The 19,488-nt window shown below is 43.2% G+C and overlaps 3 protein-coding genes across 5 annotated transcripts; 1 reads left to right on the top strand and 2 right to left on the bottom strand.

Annotated features, from left to right (window-relative positions):
* Positions 1-112: 112 nt before the first annotated feature.
* On the bottom strand, positions 113-4,512 carry prelid1a (PRELI domain containing 1a). Its single transcript, XM_047585765.1, has 6 exons — positions 4,384-4,512; positions 3,438-3,561; positions 2,152-2,377; positions 1,943-2,056; positions 1,572-1,650; positions 113-999 (listed from the first exon to the last, which is right to left on the bottom strand). Exons 2-6 carry the CDS (start codon positions 3,527-3,529, stop codon positions 878-880), a joined length of 633 nt encoding a protein of 210 aa, XP_047441721.1. The 5' UTR covers positions 3,530-3,561; positions 4,384-4,512; the 3' UTR covers positions 113-877.
* An 811-nt stretch (positions 4,513-5,323) lies between these two features.
* npy7r (neuropeptide Y receptor Y7) lies at positions 5,324-12,197 on the bottom strand. Of its 2 annotated transcripts, none has more exons than XM_047584478.1 (2): positions 12,097-12,197; positions 5,324-7,601 (listed from the first exon to the last, which is right to left on the bottom strand). In XM_047584478.1, exon 2 carries the CDS (start codon positions 7,569-7,571, stop codon positions 6,456-6,458), a length of 1,116 nt encoding a protein of 371 aa, XP_047440434.1. In that variant the 5' UTR covers positions 7,572-7,601; positions 12,097-12,197; the 3' UTR covers positions 5,324-6,455. The 2 variants fall into 2 exon arrangements, with proteins under 2 accessions (XP_047440434.1, XP_047440435.1); XM_047584479.1 differs by lacking the exon at positions 12,097-12,197 and adding an exon at positions 10,056-10,161.
* A 1,840-nt stretch (positions 12,198-14,037) lies between these two features.
* trim105 (tripartite motif containing 105) lies at positions 14,038-19,488 on the top strand. Of its 2 annotated transcripts, none has more exons than XM_047585645.1 (7): positions 14,038-14,185; positions 14,682-15,025; positions 16,362-16,457; positions 17,032-17,265; positions 17,385-17,398; positions 17,514-17,629; positions 17,854-19,488. In XM_047585645.1, exons 2-7 carry the CDS (start codon positions 14,741-14,743, stop codon positions 18,411-18,413), a joined length of 1,305 nt encoding a protein of 434 aa, XP_047441601.1. In that variant the 5' UTR covers positions 14,038-14,185; positions 14,682-14,740; the 3' UTR covers positions 18,414-19,488. The 2 variants fall into 2 exon arrangements, with proteins under 2 accessions (XP_047441601.1, XP_047441600.1); XM_047585644.1 differs by having other exon boundaries at positions 14,059-14,185; positions 14,704-15,025.

Raw genomic sequence — 19,488 nt, 5'->3', positions numbered from 1 at the left:
CTTGAGCAGATCGTCTATAGACCATAGCTAACATCCATGTGATGACTTATATTTGCGTCTGCAGCAGTGTGTACCTAATGAAGCGGCCATGTATGGAGACGAGACAACATCATCATTAGAAAGAACATGTCCGTTTATTGACAAGTTGATATTCTATTATTAGAATAAGAATACATTGTTGAACGGGTTGTATGCACAGGCCTAAGCTACATACACTTTCAATTTATGTGAATTCATGAACATCCATTTCCAGCTCTGACCACAGTATCAGGAATCCAAAGTGCCAGTTTGTCATTAAGCTGTGATTGAAACCAATATAGGTCGTTATTCAGTCACCCAGCCTCTATACTCTAGACATTGAACGGATGACAAACCAAAGATAACATCAAAACAACACAAGTGAAACAAATTACATTTTAATTACACATTAAGCACATTAATTAGAAATGTGCTAACCTTTAGCTACCGGACAAGAAGCTGTAAAGAAGGGGTGACTGTGACAAAACGACACGTTCAAAGAAACAGGATAAAGCGCAAACATTGTTGGTGGGCACAGGAGAGTCAGAGCTGGCTATTGTTATTTAATGGCACCTTCAATTCCTTTCTGAGATCTCTGGAGAATACTGAGATGATGTGGTGACAGAGGTGGGATAAACTAGCATGAACGAGGAGGCTGGAAAAGGTCCTTCAACTGGGTTCAGGCCTTCCATGGTCCACCACCCCATTACAGATGGATGCTCCCTCACAGAGGTGTCTTAACCACGACCGGGATCGGTTTGTCTCACCCCTGACTGAATAATGAGAGGGGAGTCGATAAATACACCCGTCCCCCATCACTATCAGTGGCTGCGGAGCCAATCGTCCTTCAAGTAGCTCGTCAAACGTATTGTTTCTTCTGGGCCTGCGATGCGAGGTCTTTGGCCTTCTCTTTAGCTGCCAGCGCCGTCTCTCTCGCCTTCTCTGTGGCCGTTTCTGCTAAGGTTCTTGATGGAGGTTCACCTGCAACGAAAGGACAAAATAGAAATCTTAGTCAGGTTCACTTGCAATTATCAGTGTTCAGTAGTCGGTTTTAAAAAGAAATCCTTGCACGTCAGCATAAACGTGGTTAGACTCAAAGTATCCAATCATAGTTTATGTAATTCTTTTGTTTGGACGCAGCCACATTTGACATTTTTGATAAAAGAGTTGTATTATTTGAATCGCTGCTACTATAATGACTTCAAAAATATACTTCTGTTCGACACATTTACTTCAGCCATGAATCACTTTTCTTTCTTTTTTTCCTTTTTTTTTTTACAGCTTTTAAGACCAGCCAACATCAAACACATTTAATCCTTTCTTTCCTTTTTCACAACAGATACATTGTCTCTGACTTTGCGCCGCAGGAAAATAAGTAGAATTACTGAGAAGTTAAACAAAGGCCTCAATTCCAGCTACTAATGGCATTCCTAGAAATAACCCTCATAATATTAATCACACATCCCCGACAGGAAACAGCTTTTAGACGCATCATCAGCAGCGATCAAAACTAAAAGGAAACAACACAGAATGAGTACTTATTGATAACTTACCTTGCATTTTGGCGAGTACGTATTCAAAGCCTTTCATGGTCTTTGTAACGCTAGTTTTGAACCTAGCGAGACCGAATTCCTGAAAGGAGAAAAAAATAAAGACAAAATCAGCCAAGACAGAAAAAGACACTTGGACTATAAAAAGACAACTCACACCATCACACGTTGACTGTCGCTGTCAGTCAGAGCTGGGAAACAACAAAGAGCTACTCTGATTCTGTGCCATAAACCACTCAGTGATTAAAGTCCTGGCGGAAAAGCATCCACTGCTCAGCTGCTGCATCTTAACACCGTGTATTTTGTTACTAATCACAGAATGAAAGATCGGTGGCCGAGTCTCCCTTTTGAACTTCCCACTTCGCTCCACTGACCTGAATGGCTCTAGAAAGCCCGTAGACGTTGGAAGAGATCCAAGCTTCTCTTTTAATCTCAGTCCAGCCGCCATTTTCAGGGTTGATTCGGTAGTGGCACCGCTCTTCCACCGACTGCGACAAAAAAGAAAAACAATAAAAACATGAGGCCGGGCCATGTTACGTATTTATGCGACGCCGAGTGCTTATGAAAGTAAACATTAAAGCACCATGAGGCGAGCGTGGCTGATGTTCCATGTTAGTGTTGTCATGGTCCTTTTCTTAGGGTCCACAATGGAGTCCTCTATGATGTACGCTGAGCTGGCCATGTGCTTTGGAAGGTATCGCTCCATCCATCGAGGCGAGCGGCTAGTTTTGGTCAACAGACGTCTGGAAATGAGGCAGTTGCTTGGAGTTACCTCTCGGAAAATGATGTCTTCGGTCAAGACATGGTTACTGTGAAAGAAGGAAGAGTTACGGATTATTAGAGACGTGAATTTTACTCCACTTGAAAAACATTTTCATGCTCCAGTCACTGACAGGAGAAGTAAACACTGACCATCTTGTGCTAATACAATTTTCTGCTGGGAATCTTTTGGACCAATAACGTGGATGCTACTTAGACATGTACCGTCCACCTAGACCAGACCAGACGCCCCCACCCCATGAGCAATGATGAGTCACAATTATTCTGGAGGCACAAGGGAGACCTACACAATATCAGGAAGGTGGTCATAATGTTATGGCTGGGATGGGATGATGGGATGATAAGGAAACGCTGGCTAGAACATTGGTGCCCGCACACATAAACAAAAAGTTAATGCTCGTTCGTCTTTGGAGTCAGACCACGCACTGCGTCACAGTTTGTTTTGTAACGGGGCTGTGGAAAAACACAACAGACGAAGGTGGCCTGGTCTGATGAACCATGCTGTTTTTGTTTTTATTTATTTGACATCACGTGTATTGCTGGGTGCACGTATGACGCTCAGTTGGGGAACAAATGCACCAGAAAGTGCACTCAGGCGTGCTTGGTCTGCAACAATGTTCACGCTGTGGTTAAAAAAAAGGGGGAAGCTGATTCTGTCATTGAACCGCAGGACCGAAGTTTCCCAAAAGGACATGTGATCGTCACAAGATCATCGGGTTGTGGTTGTAATGCTGTGGATGATCAGTGGATGTTGACCTTTAATTACCAGATGATTGTAAAGCTTAACAAAACGTTTAACACCAAACCCAGGAAGGTTCAATGCAATACGTTTCACTACCATACATCCATTTAATCATCATATCACTATAAAACAATAACAAAAACACTAGAATTATTCACCAGTGTTTCTAAATTTTAATTAAATTAAAGCACTGTAGCACTCAAATTTTGAGTAATAATACCTTTCCACCTTATATTAAATCTTCTCATTACAGTTGAGACCCAATTCATTCAAACAAAGTGCTGCGATCAAAGAGAAATAAGTCATATCAGAGGCAAGTGTACCCGCCACTCTCCCCCCCTCCTCACCTGTAAGGGTTGGGATATCGTTGCCAAAAAGCAACACAAACTTGGTCCCAGGTGTTTTTGAGCAAATCTGCGCAGCAGAAATATTTCACCATTGTTCCCTTCCTTCGTTTACTCAGGCAATACCCTGTCGAGATAGGGGGCAAACGAAGCGTGTCAGTGTACCAGGGTTATGCAACTGCCTTTCAGGAGGTAGAACAAGAGAAAACGGTGACAGCGGTGGCTTATAATACATTTAGAAACTCGTGCAACTTAACAGCAGTTTTAATTATTAGAAAAGTGGCCATTTTAGAGACTTTTTTCTTTTCTGGGTCTTTCTAGCTAAAGCTACATGACAGCTGTCAGGCGGATCAACACATAAACAGCTCATATTATGAATGCATGCATGAATTTCGGACACAGAACATGTACCCATTTGTACATACAAAAAAATAATGATTATAAACACAGTCCATCTGTTTGTAAAAGGAGAAGGAAGTAAATTCCTTCCCCTTTTTTTTAACTATTTCTCAGCTTGTGTCATCGTTTATTCTCTATAAATATCTATATGAACATATAAGATATATGCAATACATAAATATCTATATGAATATACAATTTAAATATACTACATACACACATACACACACACAGACATACATACATACACATACTACATAAATATTCATGTTATTTTATTAAAAAGGCTCTTGGTCTCATGTCACCACTGAGAACCGACTACATTGCAATCATTACGACGAGAGGTCGGTGGATATGTCCAAAGTGAGAAGGTAACATCAGGTAAAACGATACTGTCTCATTTGTCACGTCCGCCCCGCTTAGCTTCCCCGTTAGCATTGAGCTAGCCTAGCATGAGGCAAACCCGGTGAATGAATGGTACACCATGAGAACCCTAACATTACCGACCGATATTCACTAGGCAACTGTATAAGGGCAAACAGGCGGTTACCTGTGCGTCGACACCATTTAAAAGATCCGAATTTGTAGCTCACGCTGCAGTCCGGGTGAACTTCATGTTGCCGAAATCATGTCAAACGTGAGTCGAATTAGAGCGAAGGTCAAACGACGACGACGACGACGACGACACTTCCGGTTGGCTGGTGCGGCTGCGATGCCTGCGTGGAACACTAGGGGGCAGCAGATGACAGCAAAACGGCGCACGGTTCACTCAGTGGCACTTCTGTAGTTTCAATGGAATATGGGAACGTTTTGGGTCAATTGTCTTGTAATGTCAAAACAACTGACGTTGAGAATCTCTGATTAGATTTTTGGAGGAAATATTCTCATTTTCATCTTCTGTAACTGCTTGTCCTCTAGAGGTTCGCGGTGGGGCTGGAGTCTGTCCCAGCTGTCATCAGGCAAAGGCGGGGTACACTCCAGACAAGTCACCAGTCTGTTTCAGGGCTAACACAGAGAGACAGACAAACATTCACACTCACATCTATGACGAATTTAGAATGACTAGTTAAACTAACAAACTTGTCTTTGGATGCAGAAACCCCACTTTAACATTTGTATCTAACGCCCTGATTCCTCATGGATACGTTGATTCTCTACATTCTGCATTTAACCCATTTTTTCCATTCATACACACAGTCGTGCGCAGCCACACCTGCAGTCTTTGAGGGGTTTGCGTCCTCAGTCAGGAACATCCTGTTATGAAGAACTTACAGTCCTAAATCTGTGTCTCTAACCTCAGCAACAACCCTTGTTTATTATATCCTATATAATCTACAGCCCATAAAGTAATATAGGTTACAACGAGCAAATCAGTAATGTGAGTGCCAGGAAGTGCCAGGTGAGTGCATCAACAAAATAGAACATTTCCTTGCTGCAAAAGTTATTGGCAAACATTTCTTAAATGCTTTATTACATAGACTTGACCCATTTTTTCCCTCAAGATTAAGCCCAAGGTTTGTTAGTGTACACATGGATTTTTCAGCCGTCAGGTTCAGAGAATTAAAGTTTATCCTTCCTGCGGACCCTAGCCATACAAGGCACACGCATCAGACCGCAGGATTAGACCAGGAGCAGCCTCTGTGCAGCGCGAGTGTTAAAATACATTTTCAGTTTTATTACAATGCTTTCAGAAGACATGCTTTATTTGTATGCACTCTGACAGGCATTTACTTAACTTCCACCATAATCAAATAAACATATCCCAGTCAAAGTCTCTTTATTTGACATGGAGGCACAAAACATAATTTCTCTTGATGGTCAGTCAGGTCGGAGATTTATGTGTGGAGCTAGGGCTCGGTATATATTTGTGCCCAGAGGCCTTGCTGTTCCTTAATGATGCCGTGTTCATTAAAGACCACCATCAAAGGACACTTTAGCAGCACGGTAATACATGTAGAATTGCACATTCAGACTCCTTTCATCCCCAAAGGAGCCGGCCACATTGTGCGACGAAGACATCAATAACTTTCAATCCCATTCCTCTGGAAACAGAGTCCTGCAGCTCGGTCTAATCAGGAACAGCTGGTTGCCAGGTGAAGACAATTAGCTTCCTGTTCGGACAGAAAATTTTCCTCCCCTGGATTTCTTGGACACGGATTGAACATTTCTCTGCTAGAATATTCCTACTAATCAAAAACACAGCATTTGGATTAATTAAGTGACAATCATCCAAATGTTTTCAACAGCCAAGTGATAGAAAAACAGTTGTGAAACTCTCACAGTCACAATAATCACAGCCTTCCCTTCATTAAAACAATGAGACATTGCTTATAACAAGGGTTCTGCATTTACGGGAGAACACATCGTACGTTATACCAAGATAAATAACACCTAAGTAAACATTTTAAACACATATATAGGTTTGACAAAATGTATTTCACAAGTACCATTCATGAAAGGAAAGAAGAGCTTTACATAAAGCAATTTGCATGCAAAGCTTTGGGTCCTTTCCACTGACACAGATAGATAGAGATCAGACCAATCAAGTCAAAAGCCTACTTTAGAACCACAAGTACCTCTAAAAAGAGGCGCATGATTTACAGGCATTTTAAACTGTTAACCTCACACAGCGGTGGGAGGGTGTCCGCCGTTACAGCCGTTCAGAGTCATCCCCCTCATGGAGCGAGTCCTGAACGAGCCCTCCGGGTGGAACGATTCTGGCTTGTCCTCGCAACGGAAGACCATGAGGAAGCCATTCCTGTAGTTTTTGTTCATCCACCCGTACAGCAGGGGGTTGGCGAAAGTCGAACACATTGCCACAATGTGGAACACCGTGTATATCAGTTTATACTCCTTGAACCTGAGCACCAGGTCCAGATCGCTGGCCAGCTGGAACACGTGGAAGGGCAGCCAACAGATAGCGAACACCACCACCACCAGCGCCAACATCTTTGTGGTCTTTTTGCGGCGCTTGATGCTGTCGTTGCGGCTGGAGGGGCTGACGTGATTCTTCAGTTTGACCCAGATGCATATGTAGGCATAACTGATGACGGCTAAAGGAATGATGTACTGCAGGAGCAGCATTGAGAGGCTGTAGATGACCCCGTCCCTGCTGCTCCCGTTGGGCCACTTCTCAGAGCAGACGGCTATACGCAGGTTGATGGAAGGGAACTCTTCGATGTGGTACTCTCTGAAAATGCCCAGGGGCGCTGCGAGAACAGCGGACAGAATCCAGGTGAGTGCCATGATGAGGAAGCTGGACCCCCACGTGAGGCGGCGGCCGAGGTGGAAGACGATGCAGCGGTAGCGCTCCAGAGCTATGACGGTCAGAGTCAGGATGGACACGTGCACACTCAGGGCCTGGGCAAAGAACACCATGTGGCACGACACGGCCCCGAACTTCCACTCATCTAGCAGAGTGTACACCAGAGTGAAGGGCAAGCAAAGCGTGTCCACAAGAAGGTCTGCAAGGGCCAGGTTGGCTATGAAAAAGTTGGTCACTGTTCGCATGTTTCTGTAGCGAATGATCATGTAGATGACGAGCGAGTTCCCCAGCAGCCCCAGCATGATGATCAGCGAATACGCCGTGATCAAGGTGATCTGGACGCCGATGTGCTTGGTGACGTCGCTGTCGAAGCCAGGCGGGCGCAAACCCGCGCTGTCGTTAACTAGAACTGAGGGACCGGTTTCAGCGGCCTCCCCTTCCCCTGTTCCGTTGGATGTGTCTGGCGGGCTCATTGTGTTGGAAGATCAAGGCCGTCGCGACGCCTGAGCAGAGAAGATACAAGGAATGAAATAAATGTTTTAGACAAGCTGAGACAGAATAGGATTTCAGACAGTGAAAAGAAATGTCAGCGAGGCAGTCGTCAAGAGATGAGCTTCAGGTGTTCTTCTTCTCGCTACATATTTCTCACCGACATCTCCAGTTTAGAACCCAACACTCCCAGTCTGTGCTTCTAGTTGCGTGTTCCACCGAAAGGGCATAAGCCAGACGGATTTACCCCTTCTCCTCTAAATAACTGGCACAATGAAGCAGTAGGAGTTATTAGTGCAGTTAATAGGACTTGATCTCTCACTTCCCATTACCAAATACTGCCAATTATGTTCACAGGCTTTCCAGGTGTATAATTGCTGAGGATCGGAGCCCTTGCTCTCTTTTGAGATGGATCAATAGTTAGAGCCCATTTCCAGGTGTATAAGGCCTTCTAACCCATTTACTCCCTCCATCATCATGCAAAAGAACTTTAGACATTGATGTTGGCGTGTTTAGATTGACATAGCAGCAGTGATAACGATGTACTGAAATCCGTGCCATTTATTTTCAGGGTAATATCCTGATGAGTCTTTGTCTAATGTTTCTAATGAAATATAACCGAACAGAGTTGATGTATAATTGTTACATTATTCTCTTCACATCAAACAGAAAGGTTAGCTCTCATCGTAAATGTCACACAGCATGGAGCTAACAGTAACAGTGCAATTTCGGAGATAAGAGAATCCTCTAATGTACGCAGTCTAATTATGGGGACAATAATTGTCCGTGATGGCATCGAGGAGGTGGATGTAAAGAAAGAAAATTAAATGCAGATAACAAACGAAATTCGACCAAAGATGAGCTCTCCTTGCACACACTTGCTCCAAAACCTGCCAGAAATAGACCACACAGACACCTCGGGCTATATTTTATTTTGAAAATGTGTCGGCGCTGTGTTAGTTTGTTAGCAAGATCCTTTTTTCTTTTTCTTTTTATTTCCAAAAGACGTGAACACCTGTGCCATTATGACGGATGAAGGAAAATGATGGAGGAAGCTTTGTGATCAGAAAGAGTCAGACAGTTCAAAGCGACATCAATAGGGCTTCAGACTGGATGCACACCGAGTCCGCATCCCTTAACAGGAATATTGTGTGGCATGCCTAATATTAAACAACTTAGACATAGAAAAAGAAACATCAGTAGTTCATTATCTTGTCAAATTCTGTCAACCGGTGACAGACTGAGAGCTCCTGCTGGCTACAGAAAGCATGTTGTCGTGTGGCACTGTTTGACTGTTGAATAACAGCAAGGTTTCTTTATCCTTATGTAGCAGATGGACGTTAATTGCATTAAGCAATACGCTTGTGACAAATCCACAACTGCCGAAAACGGATTCTTTTGTGTGTACGTGTGCTTATAGACCTGCGTCATTTATTCCAGCGCAACACTTGATTCTTAAAGTTCCTTTATGGAATCACTGAGACAAACCAGGGCGCCACTTGGTGAGAGGTCATCTCATTGGTGACAGACGCTCTTTGCTCTGGGGATGCAGCCTATTTCTTGACAAATTCCTGGGAAGGCTGTGGTTTACTGACAATATTCCCATGATCTTATTCACTTTTATGTTTTCTTTCTGAAACAGTGGAGTAAATTGGCAGTTATTGTATTTACATAATTAATTGCACAAAAAACAACAAAAAAAACAAACAAAACAGAATGTGTCTCCAATCTTCTTCAGTTCCCTGAAATTTAAACCATTCATTCAAAATATAGGTGCATGATGTAAAATCTGTCACGAGGCCTGAAAGACAGCATAGTGCACACAGTGTGTCATGCTATGACTTGGAGAATAACTATAGGGACCACACAATATGTGGTCATGACAACTGAAGTGTTGCAGTGCCAAAAGCCTGGACCTTCCAGAGCACACAGCTGCACAGGAGCACGCAGGATTTATCAGGCAGACTGCAGGCGACATTTGCACTTTGCAAAGCATCAATAATTTGCCAAATCATTCTTTCTTTACCAACCGTGGCAAGCTTGTGCCAGAGATCAGTGTAGCCACACACATGCGTGGGGCAAAAATAGAAAATAAAACAAGGCGCACTGCCGTAAAATCATGATGAGGCAACTGATTGCTAATCAACCGCGCATTGATGCGTAATTTGTATCCATTCGTTCAACTTATTCAGTGGTGCGCATTCAAATATCTCCAAGCTCTCAAAGCTTGCTCAGCCGATTAGACAGGTGCAGCCCGTTTCACAGACGCACTCATGTGGTTCGCAATTTGGACACTTGTTCATCATGCCTTGTGAAGGTTTCCTCATATCCAAATTACGCACGTACAGCATAGCAGGTCCAGTGCAGGTTACGCTTACAAGAGAACACAGAAATTCACATCTTGCACTTCTACATGTTCGTCACAAGACTATACTCGCAGTATTCATTGAAAATATTAGTGGACTCACCCTTCCCCCTATTTCTCCTTTTGCGAGCGAGTCTTCACTCGAGAGTGGCATGAAACAAGTGGGAAAAATCCCGAAGCTCCTCCCAGCCTGTAGCGCCTAGTGCGCATCTTGTGGCTCGACTGAGTCAGGTCTACAGGATCCAGTGTGATTGTCCACCTCTGTGCCAGGGACTGTCGCTGGAGGTCTGCGCAGGGATTGCCCCCTGCAGCTCACATTTTAACCATGACACGCGTTGTTCTTTTTACATTTTTTACTGCATTATCCAGTAAATAAAATGCAACCATGACCTCCATTAAAAAACACTAATTTGAGGCGCAAATGGTTGTTTTTACACTTTCTTTTACGGTTTTGTCTCATTCCAGTTTATTCTTGAAAGCTTCATTTCTCCCTTTTAGTCGTGTATACAGTTTTGAATGAACTTTGGAACAATGTGGGGCTGTAAAACAAAACCTCACGCTTTAAATTGCTTTATTTGGTGCCTCACTTCAATGTCGCAACTGATCCTAAGTGTGTTCTCGAACGAACATTAAGTTTCCCCGTGACACACTTTCACACTGTTGATACCCTCGTTTTTTATCGTTTTCATTGCACCAAACAGCTGCCAGGTTTGGTTAATTCGCTGGAAGACAATAAAGACGCACACCTCTTACGGCCGTTTCACAAGCTCGTTTCTGCGAGCTCCTGAGATAGATTAAAGTTGTTGTTGAATGTATAGTTACCGAAGATCATTTTTGGGTACCACATAACTGGCTCGAATTGGGTTTTGTTCAGGAATTTTAATCAATATTTTGATACTGAGTGTGACCGTGCATCTGAATTTATGTCAATTCTTGTGCGGTTTTATTATAATGTGCCTGGGGACATTTTCTTTCTTTTCGGCTGGGATGATTGATGTATTGTTTTGTTAACAACACCGAAGGCCTGCACATTAAGAGGAAAATTCAGGGGAAAGCTAGAAGTAAAATAAAACTCACATACAAGCAAGAAATTACACTGATCATCCACAACATTAAAACCAGTGACAGGAGAAGTGGATAATGACAACGCAGTGTTCTGCTGGGAAACATTTGGACCTGGCATTCATGTCGATGTTACTTAAACATGTACCACACATAGACCAGACCAGGCACCCCCACCCCCATAGCAATGACCCAGCAGCATGCAACCAGACACGGGAACACACACAGGAACAACAGTTCAGGAACAACTCAAAAAACATGAAAAACAGTACGAGGTGTTGACCTGGCATCCAAATTTACTAGGTCCCAAAATGATCAAATATCTGTGGGATGCACTGGAAGAAGCCACAGACTTACGTGATCCACAGAGACTCCCCCTCTGAATCCACAGGACCCAAAGACCCCCACTAATAACAATGTGGTGCCAGATGCCACAGGACACCCTCAGAAGGCCCATGTCCATTCTCTGACGAGTCACAACTGTTTTGGAGACACAAGGGAGACCTAGACAATATTAGGATGGTGGTTATAATGTTATGCCTGATCGGTGTTCTACCTTGAAATAAATGGTATTTCATTTTAGTAATATCAGTTGTAGGCAGCCCACACGACAATCTGATCAGACCTATATTTGAAACAAGCTCGGTTTGAAAACTATTTCTGAAAGTTTTGCAGGCTTTGTCTTCCTGCATTTCCTTGGAGCTGTTAAGAGCTGACCGTCACAATATTAGCCCAAATTCACTGTTCAAGCAGCAGCACTGTGCAAGAGTCTCGAATCTTCTTGGGGAGGATTTCATTTGATGACACGTTAAGTTTTACACAGATTGTCCCAGCAACAGAAAGGACCCTTATTGATTTGGGCAGGATTCCACTCTGCTTCCATTTATTCTTTCAATATGATAAGCAGCCTCCAGCCTCCACATGCATTGGGTCACTTGGCAGTCAAGGTTGAGAGTTGTCTCAGCCAGCCTGACTTAAATGCTTCACAGATGAAAGATGTCTGTCCTCAAACTAGCTCATCTCGACAGGTTAAAAGTGTAGTCATGCAGAAAATTATTTCTCTCTCTAGTTTCATTACTTACTTTATTGGGCTTTCTGCTGTGTCATTAATTCACCTGCTCGTATCAATCTTCATATATACCTCCCTCCATATGGCTGACGAGCCTGTATTCTTGGTCTGCTGCTCTCCGTCTGATCACTGTTTCTGTCCAGCTCCTCTGAGAGCACTGGTGCTACTGATTTGCTGACATAATCACAGACTAAGGCGACCTCACATCGCCCACCCTACACGGTTGTTGTTTTTGTGTTCATCTGTTTTTCTGGGTGAATGTGGGAGTAGAGGATGGGCCAACTGAGAACTGTCAATCTTGCCTCCTCCTTGTTTCCTTTGCTCTCACAGAGGTTACGCTCGGCATTTGGAAGCGGCGTTATGCAGATGGCGGTCTCTAATTCTTTAATGATTGGAAATATTGATTAAAAAGGATGGACAGTCTGTGAAGTTTGCAAAATTGGATTCCCGGAGTTCAATTAAAACTTCTCGGGAACTTTTTTCGAACGCTCATTCAGTGCACTTAAAGCTCCCTTCCTCTGAACCTTCTCTGTTCCTTTCTGTCTCTCTCTCCCATTAAAATGATATGTAACAGACACGTGCTTTGAAAGCATGTCCATATTTGCCACTGAGAAAGCAAAGGTTGTAACAATTTAAGAGACAAATGACATCTCACAGTTACTGTACATATTGGACAATCATCAACATTTATTGAAATGACATGTGGTCCTCATTGATTTTACACATCCTGTTCAGTTCTCTTGTCACATAGAGTATTACATACCCATTCTATAATGTCTTCTGTTGCTCTGGACAGACCTTTTGGAATTGAGAAGTCTGAAAAATAATCTAGATTATCAGTTTTACCTCAGCTAGAGTTTAGAAAACTAGGAGCAGAAAGCCTGAGCTACAATCCGGAGGTGATCATGCGCAAGGCAGGAGGGCCTGATGAAAAACAGCATTGATTCGCATTTTAAGGGAAATGTAGCGGATTTTTTTCCAAGGGCTGGACTTGTACATGAGAAAAGGTTATCTTACCCTTACTGCTCCGTTTTGACCCTTCTAATATTTAAACAAGCTGTGTCTTGCAAATTCTGCTATACTTACTAACTGGGAAGCCAGTCTAATATAATTGTATCATGATAGGAATTATACTGAAATTGGTAATTAGTCCCCACCAGAAATAGCGTATATTGGTTGAGATTGCCTGGAAACAAGATTATGGTAAATAAATAATAGACGTGTCATCTCAGTTTTTCCCCCCTTTTCTTTTCAAGTTTTAGACCTGGTAGGCCTATTTCTAAGATCCTCGCCACTGAAATACACGAGGGAGGAAATGAAAAAGGCTGAATCACACTGACTGTAAATTTGCAAAAATACAGAAATGTAGATTTTCATCCTGACAGTGCTTTTAGAACTTTATTTAGAACAAATAAAGTGACATTTTCATGCAGCCTACATGAAGCCATGCGTTGAAAATACAACCACACCACCTCTAAAACGATGGCAATAATTCGACGTAAGGCATAAAAAAAAAAAAACACCACACACAGCGACAAAAGTAAAATGTCCAAAAAGGAACTTAACAAAGGTCCTACAAAAGATTACACAGGGATATAAATGTACAGAATTTCTTGACATGGGGATTTTCATTTTTCCTTATACATTACTATAACAAAGAAATTTCATTCAAGAGCATTCCACGATGGGGGGATGTTACACAGTACTTGGTTACGACGATGATATTATTAACTAGATACTGGATCTACTTGTTCTCCAGGATTACACTCAACTGAATAGATTTGAAAGAAATAATGTATATTTATGCATTTGTATTTATGTTCCATACATGTTCAACGTGTCATTACAAGCGCGGTACAAAGGGCAACAGTTGTCTACATCAAGTTCAAATCTTTTTCTCACAAATTCATTTGCAAAAACCACTACCTGCGGTTTGACACGGACCAATCAAACGAGACCTTGTGCTTGTGTCGCGCACATGCGCAGAACCGGACGTGGACGTCTTGTTCCCAAACATCAACAGCAGCAGCAGCGAGGGGGCAGAGAGCAGAAAGGACGACTTTGACATCATTGTCTCCACGTCTCTCCGCGCAACAGGCATCGTAAGTCCGCCAAAGTGTTGATTAAATGTTTTTTTAGCTACCTCGTTATAGTTCAGGACGACTTTGTCTTCGTCGTGTTGCGTTAACGGGCAGTTCGCAGGCTGAAGCTAGACGCTAGCAGCGTGAAGTGAAACAAAACCAACCACCTGACTTGCTCTCACAACACAAATCCCAGCTCAGCTCTTTTTTTCTTTGTACAGTCCCATGATATGTCACCTGGTTTACACGAGTACTCACCCTTATTTACTCTTAAAACGTCGTTTAGTATTTGTAGTGAGCTAGTTCAGCTGGTGGCGCTATTTTGTTATGGGGGTTGTTCAGAGCAGGGGAACACAAACACGCAGCTGGCTTCAGATTTAGTTAATGCATAACTAACTTAGTGTTGACAGGAAACACTGGGAACAGGAAAAGCTGTAGCTGCAGATAACTTAATTTAACTTATCCCTTCATTAATTTCAGACAAGTAAGCCAGCTCTTTGTTTTTCTCCCCCTCCAGACTTTTGCTTTCATTTCCTCAGCTCGGGACACATCACAGAGAGGAAACAGCTCTTCGACATGGCGGCCGCCGCTGTCGCTGCCTCCGCCAAGAGCAGCCTGAGAGAGGACCTGACGTGTGCCATCTGCTGCGACCTGTTCCGAGAGCCGGTCATGCTGGCCTGCATGCACCACTTCTGCAAACCGTGCATCTCCAGGTACTGGAGGGGGACCCAGGGGCCCGTCACCTGCCCGCAGTGCCGCAAGGAGTTCAGCTCCAAAAACTTTCAGACCAACTACCTTGTGGCTGCCATGGTGGAGAAGGTCCGCGCCACCACATCCGACACTTACGTCAAGAACCTCGAAGTGAGTCCACTCAGCCGGCAGCCTGCTGGCTGTCGTCCATGCCTTTAACCTCGGTTGTGTAAATACCCGTATGCTCCAAAGTAAACTGATCAATAACAAATGAGCACTCAGTAATATTTGACTTTTTATCATTTCAGCAGAGTTTTGTTCTTTATTTCAGTCCACTTCTGTTTATTTGACCATAGTTCAAACCTGAACGGACCGTATTTGTAGAAATAGAGGTAGAATAGAAAAATACTTTGTTCATCCCCCGGGGGAAATTCAAGTGTCCATTAGCTTTTCCACAAACATACACAGACATCACGATAGCGTAACTTGCTCGGATCAAAGTTCAATCTCTCTTTTATATAACCTGGTATGACAGAATAATAAAACCACCTGTATGTTCTTATGGAGCCTGTAATAAACGGTTTCATTATTTATCTTTAGCATGATTGAAGGGTGTTAATCCCACCTTATGGCTAATTTAACATAAACCGTTTCCGTTTTGGGAAATCTTTATCTCTTTATCTCCTCTTCTCTGCCGAAAAGGGATCTTCCCACAAAATGGAAACCAGAAGCCAAGCTTCTTTGCTTAGCTTAGCAGAAAGACAGGAAATAAGATAAAGGTGAAACTACATAAAATGTAATAAAATAAATAAAAAATCCCCCAGTGACTTCCTCATGTGTCAGCTGGTTGTGTGACAACATTATGGTTAGACTTCAGGAAAGCAAAAAGGGGTAGTTGTTAAAGCTGCACTGCGGCGCCGTTGTCTCGCCCTAGTGGCCGTAAGAGTAATTGCACACACACCGTTAAACACTCTCCATTAAGGAAAAAATGTAATTACATTGTAGTCATAGTTTGTTTTCATTACCTGGAATTATTCCTCCAAATGGTGAATTTCTTTTTTCATATTTAAGCTTTCCTGGTTACTAGTTCTTGCGATAGTTTCCCACTTTAGCCCTGCTGATTGACATAAAACACATTACTACCACTGAAAATTTTTATTTGCAGCTGGTTAATTTAATTTTCATTGTCTAAACTTGTTTGTAAATGTGTGTGACCATGCATCATAGCTTCAAGATGTTAAAAGGAACGTTGTTACCTCGAGGCTGTATTAGTTCATGTGCTAGCTGTCATTAAATAAAGGTGATGTCTGAACAACATGCACAAAGTATAATTAACTGCGAATGCAAGAACACAACAATGTGCATATTTAAAAGTTTTGTGATTCTGTTCATGCAGTCAGTGTTTCACAAAGTTATTAATGAGTTCCCTTATTCCAATCTTCTGTCCGTCTTTGTTCTAGTGTTTCTAGTGTCCCCGCGCTGATTCGATTTGCATACTGCTTTACAGAAACAGCTGAGGGAGTCTTTGGAGAGACATCGGCTGAGGAAGGACGACATCATCAACAGTATTCAGAGAGACAAAGAAAAGATGAATATCATAAAGGTACCCGAGGCACTTAGAAGATAAGAATGCACATGTCCCTCCCTAATGGCTGTTTGCAGTGTCTCGCTGTGCATGTTTAGTGGTGTCGGCCGTTGCGGTGAGAGACAGTTTGTGTGCTTTGATATGTAAAACATGACGTCTCACTCTTTTAAAAACCTTGACTTAATGCCCGTTTTACTGAGGGAATCCTTAGTCTGATTCTCACATGACTCAGTTCTGCCATGTTTGCCCGAGCACACACCAGATGCATCAAACCACGTGATGTGCTGTGCACAGGCAGAGGCGACAGAAACAAAAACACATCCGAAGCGTGTGAGACAGATGGCAGATAAGAGCCCGGGTTTAGCCGCGAGTGCTGGGCTCGGATGATGAAAAGGAAATCGTTCTCTGCTTGAACACGCTATAGTTGTTTGACACATGGGTGCTAATTGTAGCTTAATTACCACTTGTTTGTATCTCCCTAGATATCAGTGCAAGTTATGGCAACATAAAACGGGCCTATAAAAAAAACGCGGAACGGCATTAAAAACACGACACCGTGTCCTTTAACGTCAGTCATTCCTCCTGTCCGTAGAGAGTCGGGTCGGACCTGGCGGCTCACGTCAAGGGCGAATTCGGATCCCTCCATCAGATCCTGCACGACGAGGAAAACCGCATGCTGGAGCAGATCGGGAGAGAGCAAGAGGACGAGCTGGAGAAGGTCCGGCGCCACCTGGAGGCCATGGAGGTGACTGTACAAGACCTGGAGGACAACATACGAATGCTGCAGCAAAGTTGCGCTGACGCTGAGAATGTCGTACTGACTGAGGTGAGGGCTTCTCGATCATAATTTACACGCTGATTCATTAAACTGTCACCTAATTGTAACTGAAGCATCAGTTTGAAACAAGCTGTTAATGTGATATTCTTTGATTTACCCCCTCATAGCTCCCACAGCTGAGGTAAGCGTTACATATTGAGACCACTTATTTAATTTTGGCTTGTTCATTTCATTCATTTATCATAATTTGTGCTGAACGATCCAAACAACATCTGTGCTTGCTTTCTCTTGGACAGGCAACGTGCAGAGGTGGATATTACCCCAGAGTTTGACATAAACGCCTTCCGCAACAGATACACAGCCCCATTACAGTACATCACATGGAGGAGGATGTTCAAATTTTTGAAGCCAGGTAAATTCTCCTGTTACTTGCTTCTTTATATGCAGAAACGCCTGCAGTGAAAACTTGTCCAGCCTCGACAATGGGTGTAATTAGAGAAATATTATAGTGGGAACAAGATAGTAGCGACACCACTGTTGCACCGACATCATATATATATATATCCAATTTATAATTAATTTTCTCAAGGAAAATATTATCGCTGTTATCATTTAATGGATTCTTTCACCCCAAAGGTCCTTCCCCATTAAAATTTGACATCGACACAGCGCACCCAAGCGTTTACCTGTCCAGGGACAGAACCGTGGCGGTCGAGTGCGACACCATGAACCAATACGCGAACCACAGCAAGCGTTTCCTCCAGTGCGTCAACGTGCTGGCAGCCCAGGGGTTCGAGTCGGGGCGGCACTACTGGGAGGTGGAGGTGGGCTCCAGCCGCAAGTGGGACGTGGGCGTGGCCTCCGAGGCTGTGGACAGGCGCGCTCGCATCAAGCTGAGCCCCGAAAGCGGCTACTGGACCCTGCGGCTGCGCAACGGGAACGAGTACTCCGCCGGGACTCAGCCGTGGACGAGGCTGCGCCTCGCCTCTTCCCCGCAGAGGCTGGGGGTTTTCCTCGACTGCGACGAGAGGAGGGTGTCCTTCTACGACGCAGACAACATGAGCCTGCTCTACTCGTTCGCCAGCGGGCCGAGGGGCAAGGTTTTCCCCTTCTTCAGCCCGTGCGTCAGCGAGAGCAGACAAAAACCTCAGCCGATGAGACTCCTCCACTACCCACCCGTGGCTCTGTCTGGCTAACGTGGCCGCAAATCGCTCAATGCTTCTCAGCGTTCACGAGCTGTAACAGAGCGACACGTGTTATAACATGCGTCCTGAGTGAGCTCTGACGTGAACACAGCCGAGATGCTTTGAGGATGCATTTGAGATCAGATCAGACCTTATTTAGAGGTGGCCTCTGGTCCACTTGTGACAGTATTCCTCCACTAGTGTGGTCAGACGTATTCAACTTTTAACACAAGTTTTGCTTCAGTCATTCAGGAAATAAAAAGCACACTGCTGCTATTTTAAATGACGACCAGAAAAGCTTTAGAACCGAAAGTGTTTTCCATTCATTAGTTTGTATCGTATCAAACACACATGTTTAAAGTTCGCTAGTCGCAAGAAGGTTCACTCAGGACGCGTATTAATGCCAAGTATGAACAGGGCCATCGTGACCTATCGTAAAAGTTTAAGACTTTGAACTGTTCTTTTTGCCATCTAGAGTTAAAATTTTACAGATATTGCCATATTCATCATATTAAATGTTCCGCCGTCTTGTAATCACCTTAAAGAGGCTCGTTTTGTTAGCAGGATCAATCAGCTTAAACGCACCATGAAAGACTCTATTTCAGCTTGAGATGCGTCCAAGTACTTTTTAATGACATGCTGGGTATTTTCAGTGGACATAGATGGTCGACCTTTCTAATGATGAGTTCAGTAATTATCTCTCATCAAGTCTGACTATTCTTTGACACACTTGTAAAAAGGGTTTTTAATCACAGCAGAGTTTAATTAGCATGAAGCAATAGAGCACTTTACTCTGACATATCCGACTAAATGCATTTTTTTCTGTTTTAAACACAATTTTTTTTGTAATCTTTTTTTGATAGGACATCAGATCAATTTACTTTCGTCTTGATTTTATCAAATGTCTATTCATCTGTATCATTATATGTGCCTGTTTGTTTCTATGTGGTATATGTTACATTGAATTCAGTGCATGTTTTAGTTGCTGTTACGTCATTGATGCATTTTCGATCATTTCCCTGATAAATGCCAAATCACTGTAAAAGCTGCTGACGCAAACAATAAACCAGATCACTTTTCATTTCTC

Source organism: Mugil cephalus, chromosome 5 (genome assembly GCF_022458985.1).
Source record: "Mugil cephalus isolate CIBA_MC_2020 chromosome 5, CIBA_Mcephalus_1.1, whole genome shotgun sequence".
Taxonomy (NCBI): domain Eukaryota; kingdom Metazoa; phylum Chordata; class Actinopteri; order Mugiliformes; family Mugilidae; genus Mugil; species Mugil cephalus.
The sequence above is the reverse complement of the archived record's forward strand: the minus strand, read 5'-3'. Positions and strand labels throughout refer to the sequence as shown.

What these genes read in the sequence shown, in the direction of transcription:
- prelid1a (XM_047585765.1), bottom strand. Translation starts at nt 3,529, where the DNA reads ATGGTGAAATATTTCTGCTGCGCAGATTTGCTCAAAAACACCTGGGAC. An exon ending in CGATATCCCAACCCTTACAG is followed by an intron (nt 2,378 to 3,437) that starts GTGAGGAGGGGG and finishes CTTCTTTCACAG; the next exon opens with TAACCATGTCTTGACCGAAG. An exon ending in CGTACTCGCCAAAATGCAAG is followed by an intron (nt 1,000 to 1,571) that starts GTAAGTTATCAA and finishes CTTTCGTTGCAG; the next exon opens with GTGAACCTCCATCAAGAACC.
- npy7r (XM_047584478.1), bottom strand. Translation starts at nt 7,571, where the DNA reads ATGAGCCCGCCAGACACATCCAACGGAACAGGGGAAGGGGAGGCCGCT.
- trim105 (XM_047585645.1), top strand. Translation starts at nt 14,741, where the DNA reads ATGGCGGCCGCCGCTGTCGCTGCCTCCGCCAAGAGCAGCCTGAGAGAG. An exon ending in CTTACGTCAAGAACCTCGAA is followed by an intron (nt 15,026 to 16,361) that starts GTGAGTCCACTC and finishes ACTGCTTTACAG; the next exon opens with AAACAGCTGAGGGAGTCTTT. An exon ending in GTTCAAATTTTTGAAGCCAG is followed by an intron (nt 17,630 to 17,853) that starts GTAAATTCTCCT and finishes TTCACCCCAAAG; the next exon opens with GTCCTTCCCCATTAAAATTT.